The sequence below is a fragment of the Harpia harpyja genome, chromosome 4 (assembly GCF_026419915.1).
Source record: "Harpia harpyja isolate bHarHar1 chromosome 4, bHarHar1 primary haplotype, whole genome shotgun sequence".
Lineage (NCBI taxonomy): Eukaryota > Metazoa > Chordata > Aves > Accipitriformes > Accipitridae > Harpia > Harpia harpyja.
Window position 1 is genome coordinate 79433450 of NC_068943.1, and position 12341 is coordinate 79445790.

General features: G+C 56.7%; 1 protein-coding gene across 2 annotated transcripts; it reads left to right on the forward strand.

The window, feature by feature from the left end:
* The first annotated feature begins 919 nt into the window (after nt 1-919).
* LOC128140679 (von Willebrand factor A domain-containing protein 5A-like) lies at nt 920-10813 on the forward strand. Of its 2 annotated transcripts, none has more exons than XM_052784902.1 (18): nt 920-1164; nt 2216-2274; nt 2646-2893; nt 2999-3221; nt 3570-3712; nt 3867-3981; nt 4423-4550; nt 4824-4912; nt 5366-5510; nt 5827-5906; nt 6427-6538; nt 6886-7050; nt 7195-7298; nt 7661-7842; nt 8022-8228; nt 8701-8924; nt 9133-9259; nt 9439-10813. In XM_052784902.1, the coding sequence occupies exons 2-18, from the start codon at nt 2226-2228 to the stop codon at nt 9726-9728; spliced, it is 2631 nt and encodes an 876-aa protein (XP_052640862.1). In that variant the 5' UTR covers nt 920-1164; nt 2216-2225; the 3' UTR covers nt 9729-10813. The 2 variants fall into 2 exon arrangements, with proteins under 2 accessions (XP_052640862.1, XP_052640863.1); XM_052784903.1 differs by having other exon boundaries at nt 9464-9653.
* Nucleotides 10814-12341: the final 1528 nt, after the last annotated feature.

Here is a 12341-nt window from a genome sequence, read left to right on the forward strand (position 1 = left end):
TGCTACGCACACTCCCAGTGAAAGACAGCCAGGGTGTGCTCTGGGAGTAACACATCCGAAGTCAAATGCCATTTGGCCCCTTGAGTGTCTAGAGACCACCAGTGGAGTGGGTTGTCTCAACCAGGGGCTGGCTGCCAGGGAGGCAGGAGCACGTGGCCGGCTCACGCAAGGAAGGTGGAGACAGAGCATCCCAATGCAGCAGATGAGAGGAAACACCCGTGTCAAAAGTGGGTACAGAAGTACGAGCTCGTCTGCCAACTCTTCCCCTTCCGCAGCGGGCCAGCGTGTGGCTTTTGCTTCTTTGCAGTCCACCGCCCCATTAACAGCCTGGCACTCATCGCTGCATGGACCCGAGCCCAGCCTCCAAGCCGGCAGGCAGTGCTGCAGGCCTGGCAGGGGGACGGGTTCGTGGAGGGCCGAGTGCCGCCGCCTCGGGCACACAGAAGCCACCGCCCCGCTTGCAGGGGGCCCTCGGCAGCTGCTGCCCGTTGCATCGGGTGCGAGGCCGGAGCAGAAGGGCTGGGCGGCGGGGGCAGGTTTGGCAGCCTCCGTTTGGCCGGGAGCGGTCCTGCTGCGGGATTTGCAGTCCCTTCCGCGGCTGTGCCCGAGCGTCCCGCGGCGGCGGGGGTCGCCGCTCCCCGCCCAGGACGCCCTCCCCGTCCCCCGGGGCAGGGGGCGCGGACGCTCCCGTGGCTGCAGCCGCTCTCGCTTCCGAGGCGGGGAGGGGGGTCCAGGGGCCCCGGCCAGATCCCCTCCGCCGGGGGTGTCCCCTCTCCCCTCCCCATCCCACAGGCTCCCAGGCATCCCGGATCCCCGCTGCCCCCGCCGCCCCCAGGGAACCGGGCGCCCGGGTGCTCGGGAGGAGGTCTGCAGCCACCCCGGTGGGGGTGGGGGGTGTCTCCGCCCCCCCGGCCCTGCCTTCCCGTCCGTCTGTCCGCCTGCCCCTCCGCCTCTCTCTCTCGCCACCGCAGCCATCCCTCTGCTGACGCAGCCCCGCATCCTCCCGGCTGCCCGAACACCTCTTGCTCTCTCTCTCCATCCCTCCCCCTTCTGCCCCCGTACCTCACCCGTCTGCCTCTTACTCTCTCTCCCCCTTCCTCTTCCGTCTCTCCCTCCGTCCATCTGATTGTCAGTTCGTCCCTGCTGACTCTGGCCTCGATTCCGGTGAGTGTCTGCTTGTTTGTGCTTCGCTTTGTTATTCTCTCCTTATTCTCTGTTCACCGGGGAGAGCTTGTCCCTACCCAATCCATCGCCCTGTCCATCCCTCACCCCTACTCCCCTGAGGACTTACACCTTATTTGCTCTGCCTGCCCACCCTGTCAGCATGATGGTGGGGTGGGGATTTTTCTGGTGCTTCCCACCCTGTCACCCCAGAGCGGGAACTGGGGAATTTGAGGTAAATGTGTCTGAACCAGAGAGATTTATGTGGATGGATCTGGGGTGAAGGGTGGTCCCTTTCACCTCCCGGCACTTGGCCGGAAGACCGCCAGATATCGCTTGAACTACACCCTCCGCCCAGTGCCTTTCCGGGATTTGCTCTGCAATCATGGCATACCTGACCCTGGCCTCCTTTCTCTCTCCGTCATGCTCCCCCCTATTATCTGGACTTTCAACCTGCCCTCGCAAGCTACTCCATGAAGATAGCCTCACACGTGCTCTCTCTCTTGCGCAGCTACATTCACACAATACTGTTTGTGATGGGTACCCGCTCATCTCTTCTAAAATGGACCCCTCCACCTGTCCATTCATCCATTTCAACAAAAATTCTTATGTCTCTCTGGTTGTCCACCTATGCTTCCATCTGTCCCAAAATGGACCTCATCTGCCAATCTATCCACCCAGCCATGGGTGGATAGCCACGTATTCTTCATCCCAATACAGCCCCATCCATCCATCCATCCATTCATCCATCCACTCTTGCTTTCACACCTTCTTCTCTCCATCTTCCCTCGCTATCCCTCAGTTCTCTTCAGGATTCTCCCATGGTGGGGATGTGGTGCAGACCTCCTCAATGCAGAGATACTCCTGACGACATCCCGGTGCTCATGGATAGGGATTTCTGAATCCCTGGGTTTGCTCTGGCTGTACATGGTGGGTTGGGCCTTCCAGCTATGTGTGTAGGACTGGGGAAATGGCAAGGAATCGTCACCAAATAGGGGCTGCCTCGTGGTTTCTGTGCTTCTCTCCTCTTACAGGAGACCCTTCTTGTCTGCAGGTCTCCAGAAATGTGGCGTCAGAGCTTTGGACTTCTAGAAAAATCCTACAGCCATGACAGTGAGCTGGGGATTGGACAGCTGAGGGACATTTGGGGGATGGGGGATGTGCCCAAAGCGGGACAAGGAAAGGAGGAGGATAGGCAGCTGTAGAGGGAAATATCTGGACTGTGTCTTCCCAGAGAGAAACAAGGATGGGAATGGTCAAGAGCTCTACAGGAAATGGGTGGGGAACAGAGGTATGGGGCAAAAGGGAAGCTGGGGGCCGGGGGGCAGACACCGTTCTATGGCAGGCTCACACTAGACCCTCAGTAACATTGGTCAGCTAGTCTTGGTTTCCAGGGTGGGAACAGCCACATACTTGAAGCAGCCCCAATCACCTCCTTGCGTCGTTCATGTGTGCTGATGGGCAGGTTGCCTGTCTCCCAACAGCAACAGGATCCTTTCTGCTGGGGAAGTGGCTCCACGTACCCCTGTCCACAGTGCCTCTGTGTAGTGCTGTGGTGGATGTTGCTATCCAGGATTATGTGGCTGACGTGGCCTCCGAACTCATCTACCAGAACAAAAGTCAGGTCTCCAGAGAAGTCCTCTTCGTCTTCCCCCTGGGTCCACACATGGCCATCTACTCCTTCCAGGCCTGCAGTGAGGATGCCAAGGTCCAGGCCATGCTGCGGGATGAGGTACCAGCATCCAGGGACAAATGGGTGAACCCCCACAGGGGCATGGGAAGAGCAGCCCGTGGCCTGCCTGGTGATCACCTCTCTGTTCCTCCCCTTTCCACCCAGGCCCAGCAGCTGCATGAGGCTACAGGGGGCTGGGAGAATCTGAAATACCTTCAGGATCAGTCTAACTGTCCGGGTGAGGTGTTTGCCTGCTTTCTGGGCACCCTGCCCCCTGGCAGGGAGGTGGTCGTGACTTTGCGCTATGTCCAAGAGCTGCCACGGGAGCCAGATGGAGCAGCCCATTTTGTGCTGCCACCCACACTGCATCCCCACACAAAACACTATGGTGAGTGACCCCACAAGGAACCTGCCCTCCCAGCCACACACCCCACAGAAGGGCTGCAGACTCCCCATGTACTTTACAAACAGGCCCGATGCAACTTCCCTTTGCACCCACAGGGGGACCCACATTTTTCCCCCATGCAGTCCCTGGACAGACCCACATATCCTTCCTTGTGCCCCATGAGGGCATCCACAAACATTTCCCGTAAACAGACTCATGGACCCCTCCATGCGCCTCATTGACAGCCCCCCATTCTCTCCATATGTCTTATATATGGATGCCAAATCCTGCCCCCCCCGGCCCCTGCAGGCAGAGCCTCTGCCCTCCCCAGTGCCATGTTTCTCCTTGCAGCCTGGAATTGTCTCACCAGCAAGCTGCCCTACAGCCTGCTGCTCACTGCTAGCCTGCAGTCACCCCGTGGAGTGGCCAATGTCCAGGCCAACTTCGCCCTCACCCCTTTGATCTACACTGCCCGGGACCGCAGCACTGCACAGGTATGCCCTCCTGAGTGCCAGGATCCTGGGGGAAGCCGGGGAGGGGTGTCATCACTGAGAAAAAGGGGATGCACTGGGATCAGTGCCTGTGCTCCTGGCCCAATGTTGGGTCTGGTCCCCTCCTCCCGTGCATGACCACGCACCCCTTCACCAGGTCTCACTGGCTGGCAGGCCCCCAGGTGGGCATGATTTGGAGCTGCTGGTGTATTTTGGAGAACCCACTGCAGTCAGTGCTGTGGTGGAGAAGGGAGCCCCTGGAGCCCCTCCAGGTGAGTGCAGCTGGGGAGGGAACACGGAGGCACCTCTGGGTTGCAGGAGGCGTTGGGGCATGGGGAGACACCGGGGATTCTGGGGGGCGAGATACCATCGGACACTGGGATGGGAAAGGGAGGCATTCAGATGGGATAGTCTGGGTCCTGGCGCTCCAGGGTGGGGTGCTGGGGACACTGTTGTGAGGTATCAGATATAGCAGGATGCATACGGGGAGTTCTATTTTAGGGCTCACTGGGTAGCTCTTTTGGAGGCAGTGGGCTGGAATACATGGGGCATTGGGCTGTGTAATTAGTGGGCAGTACAGTAGGGTATTGAGGTACCAACGTGGGGCATCGGACGCTCTGGGATGGTGGAAGCTGAAAGCACAATGAGAATCAGAACCAGGAGGAGGAGAAGGGTCCCTATCTGGCCTTCATCCCACCCCGTACCTCCTCCAGGCTCCCTGCTTGGTGACCCCATGGTGTTGGTGATGCTGGCACCCAGTATCCCTGAGGCAGTGCCTGGGCAGCGCCTGTCTGGAGAGTTCATCTTCCTCCTGGACACCACTTTTCTTAAGCATGCACAGGTATTCCTGCAGAGCCGGGACCAGGATGGGGTGGAGGAGCAGGTTGAGGGGGAGCGGGCCAGGGCAGGCATTTATGGAGGGACAGAGATGTGAGGGGGGACTGGTGGGGCCTGAAATGATCCTGAAATATCTCAAGTGCCATGGTGAGTTCAGGGCACTGGCTTGGGTCATCCAGGGGAGCCCAGAGGCTTTAGGAGGACCAGACTATGGGCAAAGGCCTCTGTACCCCCCACCAAGTGCCTCCCAAGACCTGCCTGCTGTGTCTTTCCACAGGACTCCCTGCTCTTCCTTCTCAAAAGCCTGCCCCTGGGCTGCTACTTCAACATCTACTGCTATGAAGAAAGCTCTGTGGGCATCTACCCGTGAGCAAACATGGGGAAGGCTGGGTACTAGGGGGCTGGATTAGGTGCTGGTGGGTAGGGCTGGATATTGTGGGGCATGGCTGGGCGCTGTGAGGCTGGAATGGGTGCTGTGAGGCAGGGTTAGATGCTGGAGGGCAGGTGTGCATGCTCTGAAATCGGCTGGTTGGTATGGGGCAAGGTTGGGTGCTGGAGGGCACAACTGGGTGCTGGAGGGCAAGGTTAGATTCTGGAGACGGGATCTTTGTGGCGTTATGGGACAGCACCTCTTGGGGTTCTGTTGAGCAGAGTCTTGTAGGAACTATGTAGCAAGGTCTCTTCAAGAACTGGTACGGGGCAGGGTCTTGCAGAGGACCCTAGGGCACAGCTGTGGGAAGTGCTATGGGGCAGGGTCTCGGGGAGCACTAGGGCCGGCATAGAGCAACGTGCTCTCCAAACGTGCTGTGCCCCCCGCAGGCAAAGTGTTGAATATACTCAGGACAACCTGACCGAGGCCATGCGGCGCATCCCCTCCGCCGGCTCCAGTCTGGGTGACACCAACCTGCTGGGAACCCTCCGCTCAATCTACAACACCTCCCGCCCCCGCGGGCATACGCGCCAGGTCTGGGTGCAGGGGCATGGAGGGGTGGAGGGGCAGGTGTCCCAGGGGGAGAGAGGAGACGGGAGTGGGGGTGGAAGGAGCCACCCAAGGTATGTGGTGGTCACAAGCGAACAAGAAGGACGCCGCGAGGTCTGGGGGAATGGAGAAGTGGGTCTATACCTTTGGGCGTTTCTGTCCCTGAGTGGATATCTCCCCCTGGGGTAGTCTCTCTGCAGGGGGTCTCTCTCCTGGGCCCCTCTCTCCATTTCAGGGGCCTGCTCTCCCCATTTTGGGGCCCCTGTGCAGGGCCTCACCGCTCATGTCCCCTGTCTCCCAGCTCTTCATCTTCATGGCCGGGCCACCCCCCGACAAGGAAGCCATCGCAGCTGAGGTCTGCCGCCACCGCAACAGCCACCGGTAATGGGGACGCTCTGCCCCCAGTCCTCCAGTCACCCTTTGATTGTCCAGTCATTTCCACCCCTGATGAGGGCCCCGGCTCACCAGTGCCTGTCCCAATCCTTGGGTCCCTCCAGTGTCCCAAAGATCCTTCCCACCCTGCACAGCTCTCCTGTGCCAAGCCCCCATGTGGAACTCTGCTTACTACTGCCACAGCCAAGGCACCCTTCACAGAGTGAGCAGGGAGACTGAGGCACAGGGCTTACACACCCTGATGTGCACCCAAGCTCTGCCCCAGCCCCCCTAGACTGACCCCAGCTCTGCCCCAAGTCCCAGCTCTCCTCTGCCAGCTCCCTGTCTAACCCCAGCTCCAACCCCAGTCCCTCACTCTACTCCCTGCTCTTCCTCCTGCGCCCTTGTTCTGCACCCCAGCTTTGTTCCCCCAGCTTTAACTCCAGCCTGTGTTCTCCAGCTCTATCCCAGCATCCTTGCACCCACCTCCAGCTCTTATTTCTGACACCTTTCCCTGCTTCCCCCATAGGTGTTTCTCCTTCTGCTTCTCTGAGGACAGCGCTGCCTTAGCTACAGCCCTGGCCAGCGAGACGGGAGGTGAAGCTGCCTACGTCTCCTCTGACAACAGCATGATATTAGTGGTAGGAACCCAGGAGCCCTGGCAGATCCCCCTCTATTCCACAGATGCACTGACTTCCAAGCACCCCACCACCTGGACTGCCTACACACAGTAGTCGAGACTCGGCTGCCCCAGGAACCCAGGCACTCAGGCTTCCCCTGACTCTACCCCACCGCCCCACCCCACTGAGAACCCAGGTGCCCGGGCTTCTGCCCCACTATAACCCACAGACCTGGCCGTGCCCAGGGAACATAGCTGGTGCAGGCTACCCCACACATTCCACTGTCCCCCAGGGAACCCCGACACCAGGGGCCATGGGCTGAACCCTGGTGGAGCTGCGAACTGCAGTGTCCTGCCCTCTGTCCCCAGGTGTCGAAGTGCCTGAAGCGGGCCCTCAAGCTAGCAGCTGAGGAAGTCTCTCTGAGCTGGACCCTGCCCTGTGGCCTGGAGGTTGAGGTGCTGGGGGGCACCCCTCAGTCCATCTTTCAGGGTCAACACAGCCTTCTCTATGCCCAGATCCACGGACAGGCACAGGTGAGAGCTGGGACTACAGTCACCCCCAGCTACCTCCCAATAGCCTCCCAGTAACCACCAGTAATCTTCCAGTAGCTTCTCCAAATCCCCCAGTAACCATCTTGTGTCCCCAGCAACCTTCAGTAGCTTCCCATGTGTTCCCAGGATACAACGGTGGCCAAGGGGGTCATGACCTTGAAGTACAGCCTGGACGGCCAGGATGTCAGTCACTCGATTGAATTCCCACTGTGCCCACAGGGAGATGGCCGGTGAGAGCCCGTCCCAAGGGAAGATGCATGCATCCCCTCCTTTCGAACATGGACTCCAGCTGAGAGGGGGCCCAGATAGCTTATGCGTTCCCACCTTCCACACGCAATCCCAAACTGGCAGAGAACCCAGGTGTCCAAGCATGCCCTCCTTCCCTGCTTTGACCCCACAGTGGCAGGACCCAGGCACCTGGGCATCACTTCCCTCCAGACAGACAAGGACCCTGTCCATCCTCTGTCCATTCCCTCTGCCCATCCTCACCCCTGAAGGGAGAGAACCCAGATGTCCAGGCTCTCTCTCTGTCCACCTTTCTCCAGCATGGAGGCAAGCCAGGTGGTCAGGCCTCACCCCACTCTGTCCCCAGGCTGGCTGGGCATCGCCTGGCCGCAAGATGCTTGCTGAAGAGGTTGTTGCCAGAGGCTGCGAGTGGGTCAGGGGATGAACCCAGGCATCGCGCAGTCGAGATCAGCCTCGCTTCGGGGATCATCTGCCCCTTTACCAGCTACGTGGGGGTTCGCACATCACAGAGGGTCACCTGGTACCGAGGTAAGGGAAGACACTCACGGGAAAGAGCTGGTGGGGCAGCTCCATGGGCTGTTCTCATTCCACTGGAGCTGGAACCCCAGCCACAGGGCACCCCCAGTCTCACTGGGTAAGGCCCATCACCACCAGGTGCTTCTTTCCCATGTGCTTAATCCAGCCCCTTTCCCTGTTTGCCCTCAAAGGGCCCCTGGCACTGTTGCCGCCCCGCCAGTCACTCATCCCCTGCCAGACCATTGAGCTTCGTGGCTCCATTATGAGCAGTTCCTGCCATCGTAGGGCAATCTGGGTCCCACCTGGCTGGCTGACAGCAGTGTCTGCATCATGGCTTGCCCTCCGTCGACTCACCCATGGCATTGCTCACCTGTCCCAGCAGGGGGCTTGCTCAAAAGGTATGGGATAATCTAACACCTTACAGGAGGATTATGCTGCCATGTCTTGCCCGTGGCATGGAAACGAATGAATTTTGCCTTTAACCCTTCCCTTAGTTACCCTTAAACCTGAAAGTTCTTCAGCGAATATGAGACCCAGCTCAGGGACACCCAGGGAGGGGACAGGGGTGGTGCTGGATCATAAGTACACATTTGGATAAGAAGCGTTGGGGGGCTGTCAAGAGAGGTCTTGGGACATGGCTGGGCAGGAATGCCAGGAGAAGAGGCAATGGCCAAAGTTGGGGGTGAGTTAGGGGTGTCCAGAAAGGGCTGTGGATGGGACTGCTTGGGGACATGCAGGAAGGAGCTTAGATTGCAGGTGGCTGCCTAAAGGAAGAGCAGAGACAAAGTTCTGGGGCATTGCACAGGGGAGTAGAGAAGGGTCATCTTTCTGTGATTGGCCCAACCCTCCTGTTCGCGTGTTCTCCCACAGCATGTAAACCACCACCACCACCTCTTTCTTCTCTCAAGCATGTGAATCCCGAGGAATTTGTTCTGCGCTTTCTAAGTTTTGGGCCTTGGTCCACCAAAGACATTGCTGAGTGCCAGGAGCTGGTGGCACTGCAGAATGTAGATGGCTCCTGGGCCCTCGGCTCAGGCCTGGCCTCTGTGCTGGAAGTCGATGAGGCTGAAATCAAGGGAAAGATGCCTGGTGAGGTAAGGGAAGAACCTCTTACGGTAGCAGTGTGTCCCACTGGGACAGTGGGAACCCCTTGGCTGGTGGCAACGCTGGCATCCCAAGGGCAGCCGGAGAGGAATGAATGGATCAGAAACCAGAAGCCACAAAGGAAGGGGTGGGAAGCAGTGATGGGGCAGGGAGGATGCTCAGCACTGCGTGCTGGTCTGAGTCATTGTTCTCCTACAGGTCCTGGAGCCAAGCATCTGGGCCACAGTGCTGGCTGTGACTTGGCTGAACAGAAATGACAAGTGTTACCGAGACATCTGTGAGCTGCTGGAGGCCAAGGCTGTGACCTGGCTATGCAGCCGAGCTGGTGAGTCTTGAGGATCCTTTTCCAGCTGATCCCCACAGCACAGCCTCCTCCCTTCTGTCTCCAGTGGGACCTGCCTCACCCCTTTGCAGGACCACAATTTCCTGGGGACAGATGAAGGAGTCCTGTGTCCCCTTTCTCCTTTCCATCTGTGGACCCCCCCTCCTGCTGGACTGCCCTAGTGCCCCTGTCTCTCACCGATTGCAGTGTCCCAGCTGGACAAGTGCCTGGAGGCAGCCAACACCCTCCTTGGGACCACCGTGGAGCCAAGCGTCTTCAGGCTCTGAGCTCAACACATGCCCTGTGCTACAGACCGGCAGCACCTGCAGAGCTAAAAAGGGCCAGAAAGTATAGCCTAAATTCACCTACCGTGCTGGGCTACCACTGTTGCTACCAGCTGGGGTCTTACATTAGAGATGAATTCTCACTGCTTATGTCTTATACTAGCTGGGCTGAACCTGTATCATGCTGAACTAACTCCTCAAGAGAAAACGTCTAGTTCAGAGCCTCCAGTGGGTTTGGTTTGGGCAGAGATGGGAGTGGGAAGGAAGCATCACATTCCCCAGTGGTTGCGCTTCCTGAATTTAGCTTTGCCAAAGTGGGCTACTGGCCTCCACAAAGATGGCGCTTAGGGACATGGTTTAGTGGTGGGCTTGGTAGTGTTAGGTTAATGGTGGAACTCGATGATCTTAAGGGTCTTTTCCAACCTAAACGATTCTATGAGTCTATAGTTTCTGTCTTGACAAGAGGGTGCTGCGCACACCAGAAAAGATGAGCGTTTAGAGGTGTCAACAGCAGGCACAACGGCAGTGGCTCCCAATGAAGGACTCCTGCTGCACCCCACTTGCTGACCTCCTTGCTTTACCCCAAAAGACGAGGCTGTGTCAAGAACTCCCACATCTGCATTGCCATGCAAACCAATAATTTCGGAAGTAAAACTCTCATCTACATCAGACCCAGCCCATCATAAAGTCCAAGAGAATTCATGTGGGACAAGACTGATCTGAAAACTATCAGCATGTTGGAGGTGGAACTGCAGGAGCTTTTCCTTAGCAAACCAGTCATGCAGTGTACTCCCTCCTGCCCCAGGGCCCTGAATTCATGGCTCTCACTCCATGTTGGCAAAGTCTCCGATTCATTTCCCAATAAACAGTGAAGCTTCTGTAAGCCAAAAGGTGTGTGTCATAGCCTTTATTTCCATTGGGCCTAGGATCCTTCCTTCCAGGGGTCATCTATGAGTCACCAGCAGGGGCATGAAAGGACGTCGCTTCCCAGAGAGCTGTATACTGTAATACACTAAATAAGGTGATGCCATTGCTCTTGGAAGAGCACAGACCTGTTCTAGGTTAGCAAGACAAGAGCTGAGGACTTGCCAGGCTTTTTCTAGACTTCTTTTAGCTTGAATTTACTTCAGCTTGATCTTAGCAGTAGCGGCTCTAGCAACACTTTGCCCAGCAGATAGATGACTGATGTCTAACTTATCCTAGCTGTAACAGAAAAGTTTTCAGGTGATTAATGTCCAACTTGGTTTTGCCTTTAACTTTTTAAATCCATTGGAACATGTGGCTCTGAAGATAAATGCTGTTGTCCCTTTAAGCTTCACCTCTGCTGTCTGGAGCAGACACACCGCAAATGGCTGTGTGCACTGGCAACTCCCTCCTGCTCTGGAGGTCAGTGGGGAGACAGAGGAGTCACCTTCCCCGAGATGCAAATGGGACGGGAAATGTGCCCTCCCACACTCCTTGGGGTGTAGAAGGAGGAAAGAAGGGCATTGGGGACCTCACATTTTAGAGAGGTGAATCATGACTGTGAGGAAATGCTGGTAGCTCATCTTACTTCAGCCACCAACAAATGCATTGTTAATCCAGGGAGAGGTTTGGGCTTCTTCCCTCTAAGAGACTCCCAAGGGTGACTCATCTGATCGTACTTTGTTGGTCTCCATGGCCTGGAGGGAATAGCAGACTCTGCTACTTTCTTCCCATTGACCATGGACAGAAGCTGAAAAGGCAACCTCAGTCACCCACAGCTGCCTAATTCTGAAGGAGTCAATGCCATTATAGTCTTCTGCAGGATGCGAGCTGAATCCCCTTCCCAGAGCCTCACCTGGCTCTGCTGCATCAGTTTGGAAAAGCCTGTGCTTGTTGCCCCACCTCAGTTTCTCTTTTTCTCAGAGCAGGCTGAAATGCCTTGGAGGTCTGGGGAGGGACAGCCATTGCCTGAGGTGTTGAAACAGTTTGCACCAGCTCAGAGCTTTCATCTTCTGCAGGGATACATTTATGCAGTGCTCCCTCCTTGAAATCCCAAGGAAGACACCCTCCAGGACACTGATTATTTCCATAACGCTAGGAAATGGCATTCAGGTGGTTCAGGCCCAGAGCTCCACCTATGGAAGGAAGAGTGAAAGAGCTGAACTTTCTGTTGGCCTTCCTGTGAGATAAGGGGATTCAGAGACAATAGGGAAGGAAGCGATATGGGGCAGAACAGGTGACGCCCAGACCTAAGTCTTTGCTCCCAGGCACCATCGCAGGAAAGGTCATCACTTGGTCCTGAAGATTAAAGTGCCATGTTTGCTGAGGCACATCTGAGCTGTTGTGATTTAGCCAGTGGGTCTTTACATAGTGAAAATGAGAGGCAAAGATGTGTCGTTTCATTCTGCCCTTTCCTGGATGTCTTTCTTCTGCTTATCCCTTCTGAAATTCTAGAGAGCACGGTTATGGGTGCTGAGTTACAGCTGTGCTGTTATGGTGCTGGACCCAGCCCTGGGACACATACATACCTCAGCTGAGATGCTGGAGGAGCTTGGGAAGAGTATAGGTCAAGGTGGCCAATAATTCTCACTTCATCTCCCACTGGGCTGTTCCATAAAACACTCCCTCTCTCTTTGTAACCTGGGTTTTCATCTCACTCCTTCAGGTTTTTAACGCTTAACTCTCATCCATTTGCTCAGGAGATTTGGAAAGTCTTCATTCACAGTGTTCAGTGGGGGAATCCCTCCCAATTCCACCTGTCGTCAGCATTTCCAGACACAGCTCATCCCAGCCTGGGAGGAAGGTGTATTAGAGTTTGGGTGCATCACCTTTTTGAG

Excerpts from the sequence above, each read along its gene's own strand:
- LOC128140679 (XM_052784902.1), top strand. The coding sequence starts at position 2,226 with ATGTGGCGTCAGAGCTTTGGACTTCTAGAAAAATCCTACAGCCATGAC. Across the intron at positions 2,275-2,645 it reads AAAATCCTACAGCCATGACA|CAACAGGATCCTTTCTGCTG; the intron begins GTGAGCTGGGGA and ends GTCTCCCAACAG. Across the intron at positions 5,907-6,426 it reads CGCCACCGCAACAGCCACCG|GTGTTTCTCCTTCTGCTTCT; the intron begins GTAATGGGGACG and ends CTTCCCCCATAG.